Source organism: Atractosteus spatula, chromosome 3 (assembly GCF_055471065.1).
Source record: "Atractosteus spatula isolate fAtrSpa1 chromosome 3, fAtrSpa1.hap1, whole genome shotgun sequence".
Taxonomy (NCBI): Eukaryota; Metazoa; Chordata; class Actinopteri; order Semionotiformes; family Lepisosteidae; genus Atractosteus; species Atractosteus spatula.
Window position 1 is genome coordinate 42,743,548 of NC_142708.1, and position 15,951 is coordinate 42,759,498.

General features: G+C 37.7%; 1 protein-coding gene across 1 annotated transcript in view; it reads left to right on the plus strand.

The window, feature by feature from the left end:
* Positions 1–2,920: 2,920 nt before the first annotated feature.
* ermp1 (endoplasmic reticulum metallopeptidase 1) overlaps positions 2,921–15,951 on the plus strand; it is a 38,122-nt gene continuing 25,091 nt past the window's right edge. The window contains exons 1-6 of the mRNA XM_088912169.1: positions 2,921–3,222; positions 4,653–4,957; positions 5,977–6,104; positions 8,518–8,623; positions 9,482–9,628; positions 11,820–11,912. Coding sequence (XP_088768295.1) covers positions 2,921–3,222; positions 4,653–4,957; positions 5,977–6,104; positions 8,518–8,623; positions 9,482–9,628; positions 11,820–11,912 — 1,081 coding nt within the window. The remainder of the gene's footprint in view (positions 3,223–4,652; positions 4,958–5,976; positions 6,105–8,517; positions 8,624–9,481; positions 9,629–11,819; positions 11,913–15,951) is intronic.

Below are 15,951 nucleotides of genomic sequence, written 5' to 3' on the forward strand. Positions count from 1 at the left end.
CCATGCCTTGAATGAAATCTGTGCTGGAGCATGCAGCATGTGGTATCCAGAGATGGTGATTGGTGGATTGACTTGCTTAAGAATGTACATATGTTGATGGGTTCTCCATACATGGTTAATCATCCAGTCAACCAATCAGCCTATCCTAGGGACCTTCCTACGGCTATAAAAGCCAATGTATTTTATGTTTTAGTTAGGATTTGAGTGAAGACTTTGTAAGAGGCTAAGCTTATTTTGGGCTTTTGTTTGTAAACAACTGGGCTGCTTTATTTTCTGTGCCAGACAATTTCCCTAGTAAAATCTGTATTTTGGAACCTGCTGTGGCTGACTCTTCACTTACCTGACCCTGCCTGAGTCTGACGCTGCTACTGCTTGGGCCGGCCTTTGTAGTGTGATGTTAAGTGATAAACATCCTCTGAAAAATAAAGCCTTGTGAAATTTCCTGGTTATTTTTGTGCACTGGATTGTTACAGTTTGGTAGATATGATACCTGTGAAGATAGCAGCATACAAATCTCTGTACTTTTCTTTTGTAAGTAGTGCTGAATGGGATCCAATCCAAAGAGCACAATTTTCTGATACCTTTTGGTATGTTGCTTATTTGTAAGGCTCCTAGTTTTTAATCTTAATACTCACTAATCTAGATTGAGAATGGGACTCCCAAGACAACCAGGTACTTGCTCTGATTGTACCCTGAGGTGTATGATCCAGACATCTCAAATTCAAGCTTGGGTCATGTCACTCAGTCAAATGTGACTGAGATTCCTTAAGTGGCAGCATACAACTGGCAGAGTACTGCCATGGGTGGCATTTAGTAAACCGTGACTCTTTCAGCTCCTGACAAAATGGTGATGATTTTTGAGTGCCTGTAGACTCATGATGATGTCAGTGAGGGATGCGTCTGGACTCCAATCACTGCTGAAGCTCCTTTATGTTGCTGCAGCACTACTATCATATTAAAACATTTCCCCCTTTGATGTCACAGTTAATTTACCTCACTGGCCCTGAAATATAAAATATCAATCTACTGAATATTGACACACATTTCTTTGACATTTTCTAGTTTTGTTTGTATCTCCTGTTTCCACTCCTATTTGTCTCTAAATATGACGCATTTTCAGCAGCATTAATTTTTCCCAAATAGTGCCATCCTGGAGGAGTGGTGACAGCATGTGGTGTCTGTGTCCTCGAGGTTTTCTCTTTTGCAGGCTAACAATGATGATATGGATCCTGGAATCTGAAGAGAAATCAGTGTACATATTTCATAGCCATGAAAAACCCATGGCTGCCTTACTGCAGTCCTTCACAATGGAACACATCAAGGTGGATGTATGGAGTCTTTTCTGAGTATTGCATTAAAGGAAATAGTTTGTGCTCATGGTCAGGGATTACAAAGTTACATGACAAACGAATTAAAAAGGAAAACAAAATGTTACGGTGTATAGTTAAAAGTGCATAATTTATATCTAGGGATGTTATATTAAAATTGTATAAAACACTAGTGAATATTAGAATATTGTGTACAAGTTTGGTAACCTCATCATAGAAAGGATACACTGGAATGAGTCCAGAGAAGAGCAAACAGAATCCAATAGATACAGGGCCTTAAAGGAATGTCCTACACTGACAAACCAAAGGAAGTGAAGTCTTGAATAGAGAAGTCTTCGAGGGGATCTGATGCAAGTATTTAAAATCTTCAAAGGCACTGACAAAGTCAACACAGTGAATGTCCTCAGAACAAAGAGTAGAACATGAACCTGAGGATACAAGTAAAAACTGATAGTACATTTAAAACCATATACAGGAGGCTCTCCTTTACCCAAATGGGTTGTGACAGTACAGAACAAGCCATCCTTATTGCTGAATCCTTTTTGTTGAAGCCTATACCCCGACATCTTTCAAGAATCTGCTTGATGAGATCAAATGAACTAGATGTGCTGAATGGCCCCTTAATTGCAGCTTTTCTTATGGCTAAAAGACTAAGCTCTGCTGGGAGAGGGGCAGGGGGAACTGTTAAACTGACAGATTTGATCAGCTACACACTTTGTGCAATTTGTCATTTGTCTTCACTGCTGTGCATAGGTATTGACTGGCTCAGTATTCCTCTGAGCAGTCAATGCTCCTACCACCCATTGGGCACTATCTTTGGACTTAATCACTATCATTGAATACATTAATAGCATCACTCCCAAAGCCCTTTATCCAAGTTAAACACCATTATATTACTATCTAAACCAAAATGGCTTTTCACCAAATAGTGAAACCAAAATATCATTTCACTGTGCAATATGGTGATAGTAAGCAGAACTGAATTTATCTGTTATTGACCCCTACTTAGCACAATGCCTGCTTCTCTGTAGGTTTGGGGTTACACTCTACAGAACTTGTAATAAACAAAGTACCTACAGTTACCTGAACGCAATACGGAGTTATCTGTATACTTTGTGTAATACGGAAGTTCCAATAAAAAAAATATTTTTTATTTTCTTTGCTTTCTATGATTAACCTCAAAAGTGCATTTAAAAAAAAAACAATTTTTGTTAACAGTATTAAATTTATTAAATTTTTCCAAAGTAAATTTAAATCACCTAGTTCAGATGCCATTTTCAGATGCTATCCATTTAATCTGGAATACAGTATCTTCAATTGGGAAGACAGTAATTTTTTTAGGTCAAAAACGGACATTGCACACATACTCTTAATCTTATCTCAGAAAAAAGCACGAATGAGAAAAATCTCACATATAGAAATGTTTTAAAGCAACACCTGACCACCACACGGTTTGCAGCAGCTCTTTCGATAATAGATTATGGGTTCTGCCTGAAAGCATAATCAACGTATTTCCAGGTTGCCTAGCTGTTGACGGACAGTTTTCATTAGATAGTTTGTCCCTGTGTCGTATCCGTTTGTATTTTGCCCAAATGACGCTCGCCGACTTGCCCGCAGTAAAAATGGAGAGGGACACTACTGTAAGGAGAATAAAAGGGTATCGTACATGCAATAATATATCGGAACCGGCTACGGATACATGGGAACTGAATGAGAACAATGACTCTGGGGAAGATAAAAAGAAGCTTGAGTTTGGTTTGCGTTTGCTGGAAGAAGGAATCGGAGTTAGTCTAGTTGCTATATTCCTTTTTATGTTATGGGGACTAGTTCATTTATCATTACAGCAGCTTGTCATCCGAACATTCACCGACGAGTTCAATGCGATAAGGGCAAGGTACGTACAGAAATTTGTATTATGGTATTAGCATTTAAGTATTTAATAATATTAGCATTACCTACACCTCTTACGTCACGTTACTTAAATACGCCCATGGCTTTAAGATGAATGAAATCTGCCTTATATCAAATCTGAATATATTGGCTTTAATACAGCTTAATGCGACTGTAGCAGAAATATTCCAGACAAACAAGCCCTCCACGCAGCACTCGGGTACTGTATATTAGCTTTTTGTTTTTGAAGTTTGGCAGAATGTGTCTCCAGATGGCAGCTAAGCAGTTCGGACTTTTTTATACACCAACCTGCGTTAGATCCTATTTGGCAAGGGCAAACCGATAGGATAGGTATCTATAGTATTCTGTTTTCTTACACAGTTGTTGGGCTTTGTTGTATAACTTTACCAAATCAAGACTGAATTAAATTCTCGATTACTGATTTCGCTTAGTGTCTCCTTTGCGGATATAGCACGGTATTAAGAGAACTGCAAGTTTCCTTGTTCTGCGGCTGGTGTAGGCAGATCATGTTGTGGAATCGAAATACTAAAGGTTATTTTAGCATAAAATGAAAAAAAAAGTTACGTTACGAAAATGTTAATTTATAAACAATTCTTATTTATTCGTTTCTTTTTCAGAACCATCATTTTCAGTAATTGGCATATACTGTATTTGACTGTAATTTCTGTGTTGTACAGTGTCATATATGGAATTTACTTACATTTAACATATTTCTGAAGTATATTAAAGACGAGAGAATGTTTGTTTTATCGTATTTCTGTGTATTAAAAATGTATAAGATTCAAAAACAGTAAATATGTTTTTACATAAAGGCAGATCCATTAGGAGTATACACATACAGATTGTGAGTACAGCAAGAAATTCCGAGAACTAGATTCCTTTTGGTATCAAGCAAATCGTCATCTAGCCAAGACACTTTAAAAATTATACAAGACTGAATGGTAATGCTAGAATACCTTGAAAATCAGTCCTTTAATAGTTTTCAATTGAGTCCTTTAAAATGAAGGAGACGATTAATAGTAACTTATTTAACCTGATAGTTCTTTAGGTTTAGGTTTAAATTAACCTAAAGGTTACTTTAGGTTTACCTGTAGGTTTAATTTCACACCTCTCTTCACCTATCCTGACTTCACACTACCTGATTGGCCACCCTGTCTGTCCCCTGCTTCCGCCCCTCGCTCCTCCTCTCCCAGCTTTTGTTCTCCTGCTACATAACCTTTGCTTACTGCCCTGTCTTTCTCACACAGAAGGCTTCACGGCCGAAACGTTGTGTTTTCTTTCTTCATTTCTCTTTTCAGCATGGAGTAAACCTATTACTGCCCACCTGAACTACTTCAACCTACAAAGTTGTTTTTCTGATTTACTACTGCTGTGTCTTTATCTTCTCGTGAGCACTGCTAATGTGTGTTGCAGGAAGCATCTTGAACATATTACCAGTGTTGGGCCCAGACCTGTTGGAAGTCCGGAGAATGAAGTCTTGACAGTAAACTATCTCTTGAGTCAAATCGAAAAAATAAAAGCAGAGAGTGCGTCAGGACCACACTCCATCTCAGTAGATATCCAGAGACCGACGGGCTCTTTCAGTATTGATTTTTTGGGCGGCTTCACCAGTTACTATGACAAGGTCACCAACATTGCAGTCAAGCTGGAACCAAAACAAGGGGCCAAACATGCCATGCTGGCCAACTGCCACTTTGACTCAGTGGCCAACAGCCCAGGTAGCCCCTCAGCTCTTATTTGATTAAAATCTGAAAGTCTGACATTTATAGACCTTTCATTAGTTCCCTATCTCATTCTGAAGTTTTGTATTGTCATGTAATCATAAAAATAACAATAATAATAACTTTTCTTTAGAAAGCACTTTTCCAAACCCAAGGAGCAAAGCATGAAGTAAGAAATGTTTTCCTAATGGAGAATAAAGGAATGATCAGAGCTTAGGTTTAATCCTAAATCTACCTCTAGTTAGTACTAATATTGAGTTAAGTGTAAATCCAAAGGTAGGGTTAGGATTTGATGCAGGTTTTAGGTTGAGGCACTTGGACTGCAGTTTTAGACTGGTAATGCTGCTGTGTTATCAAGTGTTGAAGCCTTCTATTATCAAGCCAGACTCTAGCTGTGGGGCCCAAGTAGGATGAAAGTGTTATTCTTATTTTCCTTATTGCAGTTGGGATTGTACCATTATGAATATTAGTACTTGACCTTTATGCTTTGACTTGATTTGACATCTCTAATCTGTGGGAACCCTTTAATTATAAGGGGTGCCTTTTATGCTCTTTTGCATTTTCCAAATGGGCCAATCTTCTTGAAAGCAGGGGTGCACAACTCCTGTAGTTGGTCAGATGTTTTTTGGTTTCATTCTGTCACTGTCAGTAGTTATTTGTGATAGAATACATGCACCAGATATTGAAAGGTCTTAGGCACCTAATGAATGGTTAGGGTAATTGATACTGTTTCCATGCACTGTGTCAGCATTTCTTATAGCCCTCTTCATGATAATGTTTGTTGAATATAGCCATTTTCAGTTGCACAATTTACAGTAGGAGATAAGTTGAGAGTAACAGATTTCTGGCCCAGGATGGAGTGTAAAATGTCTGTGTATAAAGTTTTTATAAGCCAGCCTGATGTAAATCATTTAATAAACTTGATACCTCTGCAGTCATGCAATTTGGCATAAATTGCTGGCAAGAGGCACAGTTCTGCTGACACTCAGTTGGTTTTCCTTGTCTGCTGACTCCAGGAGCAAGTGATGATGCTGTCAGCTGCGCTGTGATGCTGGAAGTACTTCAGTCACTCTGCAGTTTATCCACTCCTCTGCAACATGCTGTGATTTTCCTTTTTAATGGAGCTGAAGAGAATGTGCTTCAGGTGGGGCCTATTTGAAGAAAAACATGTACCACACGTTGAGAATGGAATACAGATGTTACTGTATACTATTCCTTGGTTTCGATTACAATTATTCTCTTGTCGACATTAGTGATAAATATGTGACTAAACTTATATTTAATTCCACTGCATTGTTAAACCTAAGTTCTGAAACCCTTTTTGAGAAGGACTTTCTTGCACAGTGTAGAGCAAAGAGCCACAATCCAGTAGCTCTTGCTTAAAGTTTAAATGAGTAAAAAATGCGAATTTTGATTAATTTAGTAAGTTACTTCATTCAATTAAGAGCTAAGGGTTGGTAATATTGTTATTTAATTTACAGTAATATGTAAATAAGTTAATTTGTAACAATCATCTGCTTAAGAGGTCAAAATGAAAGTGTTCGAGTTGTTTAGAAATTGGTAATTTGAGGATGACCCCTAAATATGACTCTTCCGGACCAAGGTTGGCTTGGTCCCCCCGGCGCATAAACATACATTCAGGAATAAAGCAAAAACTGGACAGCAATATGAATTTAGACAGCATTTGTGAATTGTTGGTTTTCCATATATGACAGTTGCCAATTTGTTCTCTATTGGTGTAACATGGGAATGTGTACTGTATGTATTCATGGCATTGTGCATTACATCTGATCCCACAGTTACCAACAAAACAGCTTGAACAAAAAAAAAATGTGGAATGTTTTAATCACTGGGGGAAAAAATCCTTCACATTTTATTCCTCACAATCTTATTGTCCATTGAGTTCAGATTTTAGAAAATTGATTTGCCTGTATGTTGACAAAGCATAGGTCTGCATGGTCACAGCAAAGGAGGCTATATGGGTAGTGAAGAATCAAGTAAGGCTTTATTCCATGCTGAGAAGAAAAGAGACACAGTGTTTCAGCTGTGGATCCTTCTTCAGGTGTTAAGGTGTTCACATGTATTGTCACCTGAAGAAGGCTCCACAGTATAAACATTATGTCTCTTTTCTTTTCAGCATGGAATAAACCTTTACTTGTTCCTTTGCAGCCTACGCATGATGACACAGCTACCCCCTGAACTATATAGTTAGTGTACTGATTGAAATGAGCATCTGTCCTAATGCATTGTAAGGAATGAGACCACCATCAGCTATTTTAAATTGCTGCACTTAATGATATTTATTGAGTAAGGTAACGTGCTCAATAAAATGCTAACAAATATTTCAGTAATATGTTTTCTGTATACTGTGAATCAAAGGACTTATTGTCCCTTATAACTGCAACAAATAAATAAATAAAATTGATAAATCATTTAGATGCAGAGAAGACCATTTAGCCCATGTATCTCGTGTGGTGTATAATAGCTAATTGATCTTGGGATGTTATCCAGCTGTGTCTTGAATGAAGCCGACACATCTGCCTTGATAACATGTTTGGCCTGACAACTTATTTCTGATTCCCACTACCCTGACTTGTGTAGCACTTTGCAATCTCATTATCCCAAAGAACTTTACATACACTGTAAGAAGGAACCCAATATAATACATCCACCCCTGAAATGTAGCACTGGTACACTACAGATCAAAAGTTAATTCACTGTGCTGATTAACAATTGTTGTTTTAAGATCAAAATGAGGCCCGCTGTGAAAGTCGCAGGGATCTGTGCCAAATTATTTGCACCAGGTTGCAGATGCTATGTTTTTGGAATTCCCATTACTGTCATAGAATCTGGACAGACATGTACCAAGTCACTGGTCTCTGAGCTTTAAATGCCACAAGTCATCACAGGTCATCCAACAAAAGCTCAACAGGGTTAAATTTGTATGAGCAGGGCATTCATGCATAGTTTTCACCTATTGATCTCGCAAGAAAGTTATGCTTGTTATGCAAGCTGCATGAGAACATGCATTGTCCTGTAGAATGTTGTCATGTTGGGATGAACCTACAGGAAGGGCTCCAAGCGAGGTCCCAGGACATAATCAATGCAGCAGAGTGCAGTCGGGCTGTTATCTGTCACAACAGGAGAAATTATGTAGTGATTACAAACTCCTGGACAGACTAGGAACATTTGGACCTCCCCCTATTGACTGAACTGCTTTACACAGCACTTAACATACTTTTCAGCCCATCTGCATCACATTCACTGTCATCCACCAGGGTGGTCTGTCCGAAATCTTGATTCCCCACTACATCAGTGGACTCACATACCAGTGGCATGAAGGCATTTTTCTCTTGATAAATGGGGCACATTGATTCCTTCCTACATTTTTCTATTTTGATTTTTCACCGGGCTTGACATTCAACTGGTTAAGCCACCTGATCACCTGAGCCCATTCAGCTCTCTCACTAATGAGGAGATTTAGTACTTATTGAGTTGTCATTAAACCTTGGGGACCTTTAATCATTTTTCTGTTTTTTTTCTTTTACTTTTGTCAGGCTAGTCATGGGTTCATCACACAACACCCATGGGCAAAGATTATCCGTGCCTTCATCAACCTGGAGGCAGCTGGAGTCGGTGGCAAAGAGATTGTGTTTCAGACAGGTGTGCTTTATCTCTCTGTGTGTCAGACAGAAGAGGTTGTGTTCTACTGAGTATACTGAAGTAAAGAATAGTTGGTATATGAAAGATCTTAACTGCAGCTGAATAAAAAAGTTGCCCCTGATGGTGTAAAAGTTTTGTGTGAGTGCCAACAATGTATATCAATCAGTAATATTGTATATAATGTTGGTATTTACTACCATTTACTGTAATTAGTGTCCTTAAAGTGGTGGAAAAGCGTAAGTGTCTTTTGCTTTTAGTTTTGAACAGTTTTGACTAAGTAGTTATGGACTAAGATGGTGATGCAGAGGTTAGTGCTATTATTGCTGTTCCAGGACTGTGGGTTCACTTTCTGACTGGCTCGCTATCTGGAACATGTTCTAACTGATTGTCTCTCTTAAATTGTCTGTTTCACGATATCCTTGTGACACTGATATTCTGTCTTCTGCTGCTCTCAAGTGACTTGTTGATGGATGGCTTGTACCATTTCCTGCCATTTTCTGAAATGAAACAAGATAAACATTTCAGCTATCTGCTGATAGCTAGTAACAGGCCTGGAATATGATACTGTGTTTTCCATTAGGCAAAAGCAGGAAGGCTCTGTCAAACAAAAAGCTACCATCAAATGTTCATTTTGACAGATGAGTCAGAATTTTTATTTTCATTTTTGCCAAATTACAGCTAACTTTCAGGATGGCAGAAGCATAGTTATACTGTGCTGTCCTTCATCATTGTTTTAAAAATCAAAGGAAGCTGCAGGGAAATATTTTAGGTAGGTACCCAAGGCAGGAAGCAGAATTGGTCTCAGCTGCAAAAGCTATTTGCAAGTTGATGACCAGTTTTATTTAACTTCCTTCTCAGGTCCAGAAAACCCCTGGCTGGTTCAGGCTTATGTACACGCAGCTAAGCACCCCTTCGCCTCTGTGGTTGGCCAGGAGGTTTTTCAGAGTGGCATAATCCCATCAGATACCGACTTCCGCATCTACAGGGATTTTGGAAACATTCCAGGTAAATCCAGGGGATCCAGGCAGTGGTATTCATTTTTGGGATTGCCACCACACCTGTACAGATGAAGCACAACAGCTGAATTCAGCAAAGTTATCCATGATGTTTTGCGATATATGTCTGTTTTGAAGCTAAAGTATGTTTTTCACATGACCAGACATTACCAAGATTATACTAAATGCCTTGCTTTATTCTACATTTAAGAATCAATCAGTAATTTCTTCTGTGAGTCTAGAGAAGATTTCATGGATTAAATGTTTATACTAAACCTTTATATACAGTGTCGTGAAAAGGTATTTGCCCCCTTCCTGATTTCCTCTATTATTGCATATTTATCACACTGGATGTTTTCAGATCTTTAGATAAAATTTAATATTTGATTAATTAAAGGGAACCTGAGTGAGCAAATAACAACTTTTTTCATTATGATTATTTCATTTATTTAATAAACAAAGTTATCTAGTACCCATATCCCCTGTGTGAAAAAAGTAATTGACACTTAATAACTGGTTGCACCACCTTTAGCTGCAATGACTGCAACCAAACACGTCCTATAATTCAATATCAGTCTTTCACATCACTGTGGAGAAATTTTAGCCCACTCTTCCTCGCATATCTGCTTTAATTCAGAAACATTGGTAGGTTTTCAAGCATGAACTGCTCATTTCAGGTCCTGGCACAGCATCTCTATTGGGTTTACGTCTGGACTTTGACTTGGCCACTCCAAAACTTTAATTTTGCTTCTTTTCAGCCATTCTGATGTGGACTTGCTTTTGTGTTTTGGATCATTGTCTTGCTGCATGACCCAACTATGCTTCAGCTTCAGCTCACGGACAGGTGACCAGACATTATCCTTAAGAATTTCTGATACAGAGCAGAATTCATGGTTCCTTCAATTATGGCAAGTCGTTCAGGTCCTGAGGCAGCAAAGCAGCATCCCCACACCATCACACTACCACCACCATGTTTGACTGTTGGCATGATGTTCTTACTGTGAATTGCTGTGTTTTCTTTACACTGGATATAATGGGACCCATGTTGTCCAAAACATTCCACTTTTGACTCATTTACCCATATAACATTCTCCCAAAAGGCTTGGGGATCATCCAGGTGCTTCTTGGCAAATGAGAGACAAGCATTTCTGTTCTTCTTGGTTAGCAGTGGTTTCCAACTTGCTAGTCTCCCATAAAGCTCAAATTCACTACTGTTCCAAGTGTTCTCCATTTGGAGATTATGGCCCTCAGTGTGGTTCGGTGGAGTCCCAGAGCCTTGGAAATGGCTTTGTAACCATTTCCATACTGATTGATATCAACAACTTTTTTTCTGATCCCTTCAGGAATTTCCTTTGATCATGGTATAATGTGCTTGTTGAATCTTTGTGCTGGCAACTTGACTCTGATGGTAAGGGTCAAAACAGGAGAGGTTTATATTGAGCAGGGCTGGCTGTGTTCAATCAGCTGACTCTAAATTATTCCTTTAATTGGGTTTATTTAACTACAATTACTTTTTCAGACAGTGCCAGTTGGTGTTTGATAACTTTGTTCATTAAATAAATGAAATACTTAAAACAAATGTGTTATTTGTTCAGTCAGGTTCCTTTATCTAATATTAGATTTTGGTTGTAGACCTGAAAACATTCAACGTCACAAATCTGCAATTATAGAGGAAATCAGGGCATTATAGGGCAAATACTTTTTCACGGCACTGTAACTAGTTTAAGCAGCTTTGAATAAAATCATATTTTATATAGAGGCTGAAATATTATGTGCACTGGATACAGCTCATTAAGACGTTAAACCATAATAATTTCCTTTTGTTTTTTACACATTTGTGTTTATTATTTTATTTTTTTTTCCTGTCCTTTTTAGAGTTGTTTCATTAAGTACTTCTGCAGTTTGTGAAAATAGTCAGCAGGGGCCATATTACTGTAAAATCTTAAAATGAGCAAAGTGTGTTTTATACGTGTAATATCACAAGTTTGCTATATCTTCAAAGCAGGATCATTCTGCTTAAATTACATTGCTAGATTTTGGTAATGTAACCAAAACTTTGTAGTTGTATTACATGGTTACAAATTCCTACATATGCATATAAGTTGTATATTCTTGTTCTACTTAACATATATGTCAATTAGACACCAGTTTGTGCCCTTGCTGTTTCTATTTCAGTACATGATTGTTGATTTTCTCTGCAGGAATTGATTTGGCCTTCATCGAAAGTGGATTCATCTACCACACAAAGTATGACACGCCAGATAGGATTCTCACTGACTCCATACAACGAGCAGGTAAGTGCTGTGACAGTATGAGCCCCTGTTCTGTAGACCACACTCCTGTGCACCTTGACACTCTCTCAGGAGGGTTTATTTAGTAATTGTCAGGGGAAGAGGATGAAGTTGAGGATGAAGGTTTTTGTGTTTAAAAGAAAGTTTCAAAAGAATAATTTCATAAGCATTAGCTAAAATAGAATAATTGTTGAGATGTGCAGTAACTATGATACAGAAGATATCTTTCTGTTATTATTAGTCTTTTATTCCTTTTGATCCATCTAGAAAAAAATCATTAGTTGTGAGTTATGAGTACATTCTCATAGTTTGCAAATTTATTTTCAAATACATTCCAATATTCAACTTATTTTTCATATTTTTCAAATGACAGTATTCTAAATACATTTTGGAAAGTGTATTTGAAATAAAATAAATTGTTTCACCAACTTTCATGTTAAATGAGGCAGGTTTTAAACTTTAAAGAAAAGTAACATTTTCTGAAAGAGCTGGCAGTTAGTGGCTTGGCTTGTCTTTACACCCTGCATAATGTTGGACTCTTAAGAACTTACCTCATCATCATCCACCCCTTTCTCTTGTGCTAGCCTTTTTAAACCTATTATACCAGGTTGGGCCTTGTAATAATGACCCAGTAAATTGTAAAGTTGTTCAAAATAAAGAGCTATAGGAAATACTTTTTCCAAGTTCCCTCTGCTAGTGAACAGTGCAAGTATGTCTGATTGGTGTACAAATAGGTCTGGAGTTGGAGGTCTTCTCTCTTAAGAATCTCTTATATTCCATGAAGTTAGCCTAATGAGTTAATTTAGACTGTAAAAATAATGCTTTGGAATAATTTATACTTCTCAATGAAAATGCTTCGGAAAGCAACCTAGCACATTTGGAGTTTCATTCTGATGTCCCTTTTCAAATATGGTGTGCATCTTTCTCCTCTTTTCAGTTTTTATTTAGTGTTTTTTTTTGCTCTTACTTTAATCGGTGAATTTATCTGATATTACTATTCCTGTTTGTGCAGCAAGCTGTGTTTGGTTTTAGTTGATTACATGCACATGGTTATTACTGTGCTTATGTGGACTGTGTTTTGTTACATATGTGATGACACTTCCTGTCTATAGCCACTGGTGATTAACTATAAATATGTTTTAAAGTGGGAATGGATTGAATCATGAGTTAACTGAAAGGTCCATGAGATAAAATGAGATAAATAAGTTTGCAGTGCAAATGATTGGAGTTCATGTGGGTGACCCAAATAAATTGTTGCATTAAACAAGAACATCATACAAGAGCATGCAACAATTTATGGAAATAAATATTAACCTAGAGCAATAGCATGCTAAATGCAGTGACTATTGACTGTCTTTATTTGTTTTAAAGAGAACTAAGTGTGTGGCAATCAAGGTCATAATTCAACATACAGATATTTTTAAATACATGTATGTTAGATTGACATGCAACCTGGAATTAAGCATTTAATAGAATGACATTGAACTATTTAATTTAGCTTTCTGAAAACACTGGCTTGCATACTTTATAGTTACTGAATAACTTACGGGTCATTGATAATATTCTTAATAAACGCTAATTTGTATTGTAGGCCTCATGAGCCACCTGAGGAGAGGAAGGCCTGTCACAACAGTATTCAGTGAGAAGTCCTAATATGTGACCATAAAGTATATGAGCATAATTATCACCCACATTCCTGAGCATTTTACACTGCATGGCAATATGGTGAAGTCCTAGTGAGCTTCCAGGGGGCCTCAGGCTCTCTGAGATCTGTATCACTTCTCATTTAAGGGAAAAATACATTGGTCAGAAAATGCAGTTGCCATTGAACACTTTGTAACAAACCAGGGATTTTACTCCTACTGTTTTAGATTTTCTATACACTTTGAAAAATGTGTCTTTTTTACATTATTTTACATAGTCTCTGATAGATACAGTTTCACCTGCTCACAACAGAGTTACAAAGTAATATATACCACTATGACTCTGATAGTGGTCTGCTAATTGCTATCTGTGTAGGGCAGTTGTGTGCTCTTACTGCATCAGGATAGTCTGACATTCCAGATTATTAATATGGTCTATTTGTTGAAACCTCAAAGAGGTCCTTTGTTTGGTGTTTTGTAGCTATGAAGGACTCTGCCTTGAGAATTTCAGAAGATTAAAAGTAATCTGAATTTTTGATGATGTGAGCACAATAGCTCAGGGGAGGTTTGTGCAGTTTTTAACTGCTGAGGTCCAGGTAGATCCTGAAAGTTTGAAGCCGATGAATGGTAAAGTATGGTGTCTTGGCTAAACTTGATACATAGAAATTAATCCCTAAAGTTTAAGAGGCATGATTGAATTTGTATTCTTTTCTTTTTGGTGTTCCCAGCTTCTAACTGCAGCAAAACTGGAATTAATGTATCTCTGTTTTGAAACTTATTTATAGTAACCACAACTGGATCTGAATGTGCTATTTGATATGGAGTTATCTACTATGCAAAAATGTAAGCCATGAACAGTCTAGAAGAACACTTTCAGTCTTATTAGGTAATTTCGTGGTCATTATTTTCTTATGTTTATTCATATCCTGGGATGTAAGGATTTGTCCTTCTGTTGTTCTTTTTAATGTTTTTAAAGGATAAACTATATTAACTTTATGAAGATGTTACCTCTAGCTCACGACATCCTCCTACATGCAATAAAAAGCTGAAAGTGTTTTCATTGGGGTCCATTTTGTTCTGCCAACACCAGTCTTTTTACAGGAGGCCTCGTTTTCAGCTTCTCTGGTGTCTGTCCTTAATACTATAGCTGAATGTTTGTTTTCTCAGCTAAGGATTTTTATCTGAGAAGGGAGTACTGATGCAGAGCAAAATATTCTTACCCTTTCTATGGTGTCACATTTTGTGAGATTACAAAATGATGCATGCACAATTTTTTAAATTAATATTTTATTAAAAACTTGAATGCTCAAACTGAAGACTTTGAAGGGTAACATAACGTTACAAAAATTGAGAAAATCAGGAATTTGACAAAGTGGATAAATCAATAAGTAAAATAAATAATCACATAGTTTGTAAGGATTTTGCCAAGGTCATACCTAAGTGGTTGGTATGATTCAAGTTCAAGTTTATTGTCATTACACTCATATACATGGTATATGGTATAACGAAATGCTATTTAGCTAGCTCTCGGACATAAGTAGTACAAAGAGAAAAAAACAACAACAACAACAACAACAATACAATTGTGTAACAAAAGAAAGACAACAGGCAGTGTGCAAAAAAACAACAACTGGCAATGTGCAAAAAACAACAACAGGCAATGTGCAAAACAACAAAAAGGTAACAGGTTATGTGCAAAAATATGCATCAACAGAATAAAATAAAGGGATAGAAATTATGGGGAGTGAGCTTTTGACATGTATGGTAGAGGTAGATTTTAAATGTGTGTTTGGGTTTTTGGTAAGAAAGAAAGAAAGAAGGCACTGTGAGGTTCAGATCATAGGTGAGAGGTGAGGTGAGAGTGAGAGAGGCTGGGAGTTTAATAGTTTGATAGTGCGGGGGTAAAAACTGTCTCTGAGTCTGGTAGTCCGGGCACGAATGCTCCGGTACCGTTTTCCAGATGGTAGCAGATCATAAAGTCTGTAGCTGGGGTGTGTGGGGTCTTCGATGATGCTTAGAGCTTTCCTCAAGCACCGTCTGTCATAAATGTCCTGGATAGATGGGAGGGTAACCCCAGTGATGGACTGGGCAGTTTTCACCACCCGCTGTAGGGCTTTGCGGTCAGCAGCACTGCAGTTGCCATACCACACTGTGATGCAGCCTGTCAGTGTGCTTTCTGTAGTGCATCTGTAAAAGTTAGTGAGGATCTGGGGACATATCTTAGCCTTCTTCAACCGTCTTAGGAAGTACAGGTGCTGTCGCGCTTTCTTGATCAGACAGGTTGTGTTGAGAGACCATGTGAGGTCCTCGGTGATATGGACACCAAGGAATTTAAAGTTACTGACCCTTTCCACTTCAGTCCTGTTGATGTGGATAGGGGCATGTCCGGTTTGCGGTTT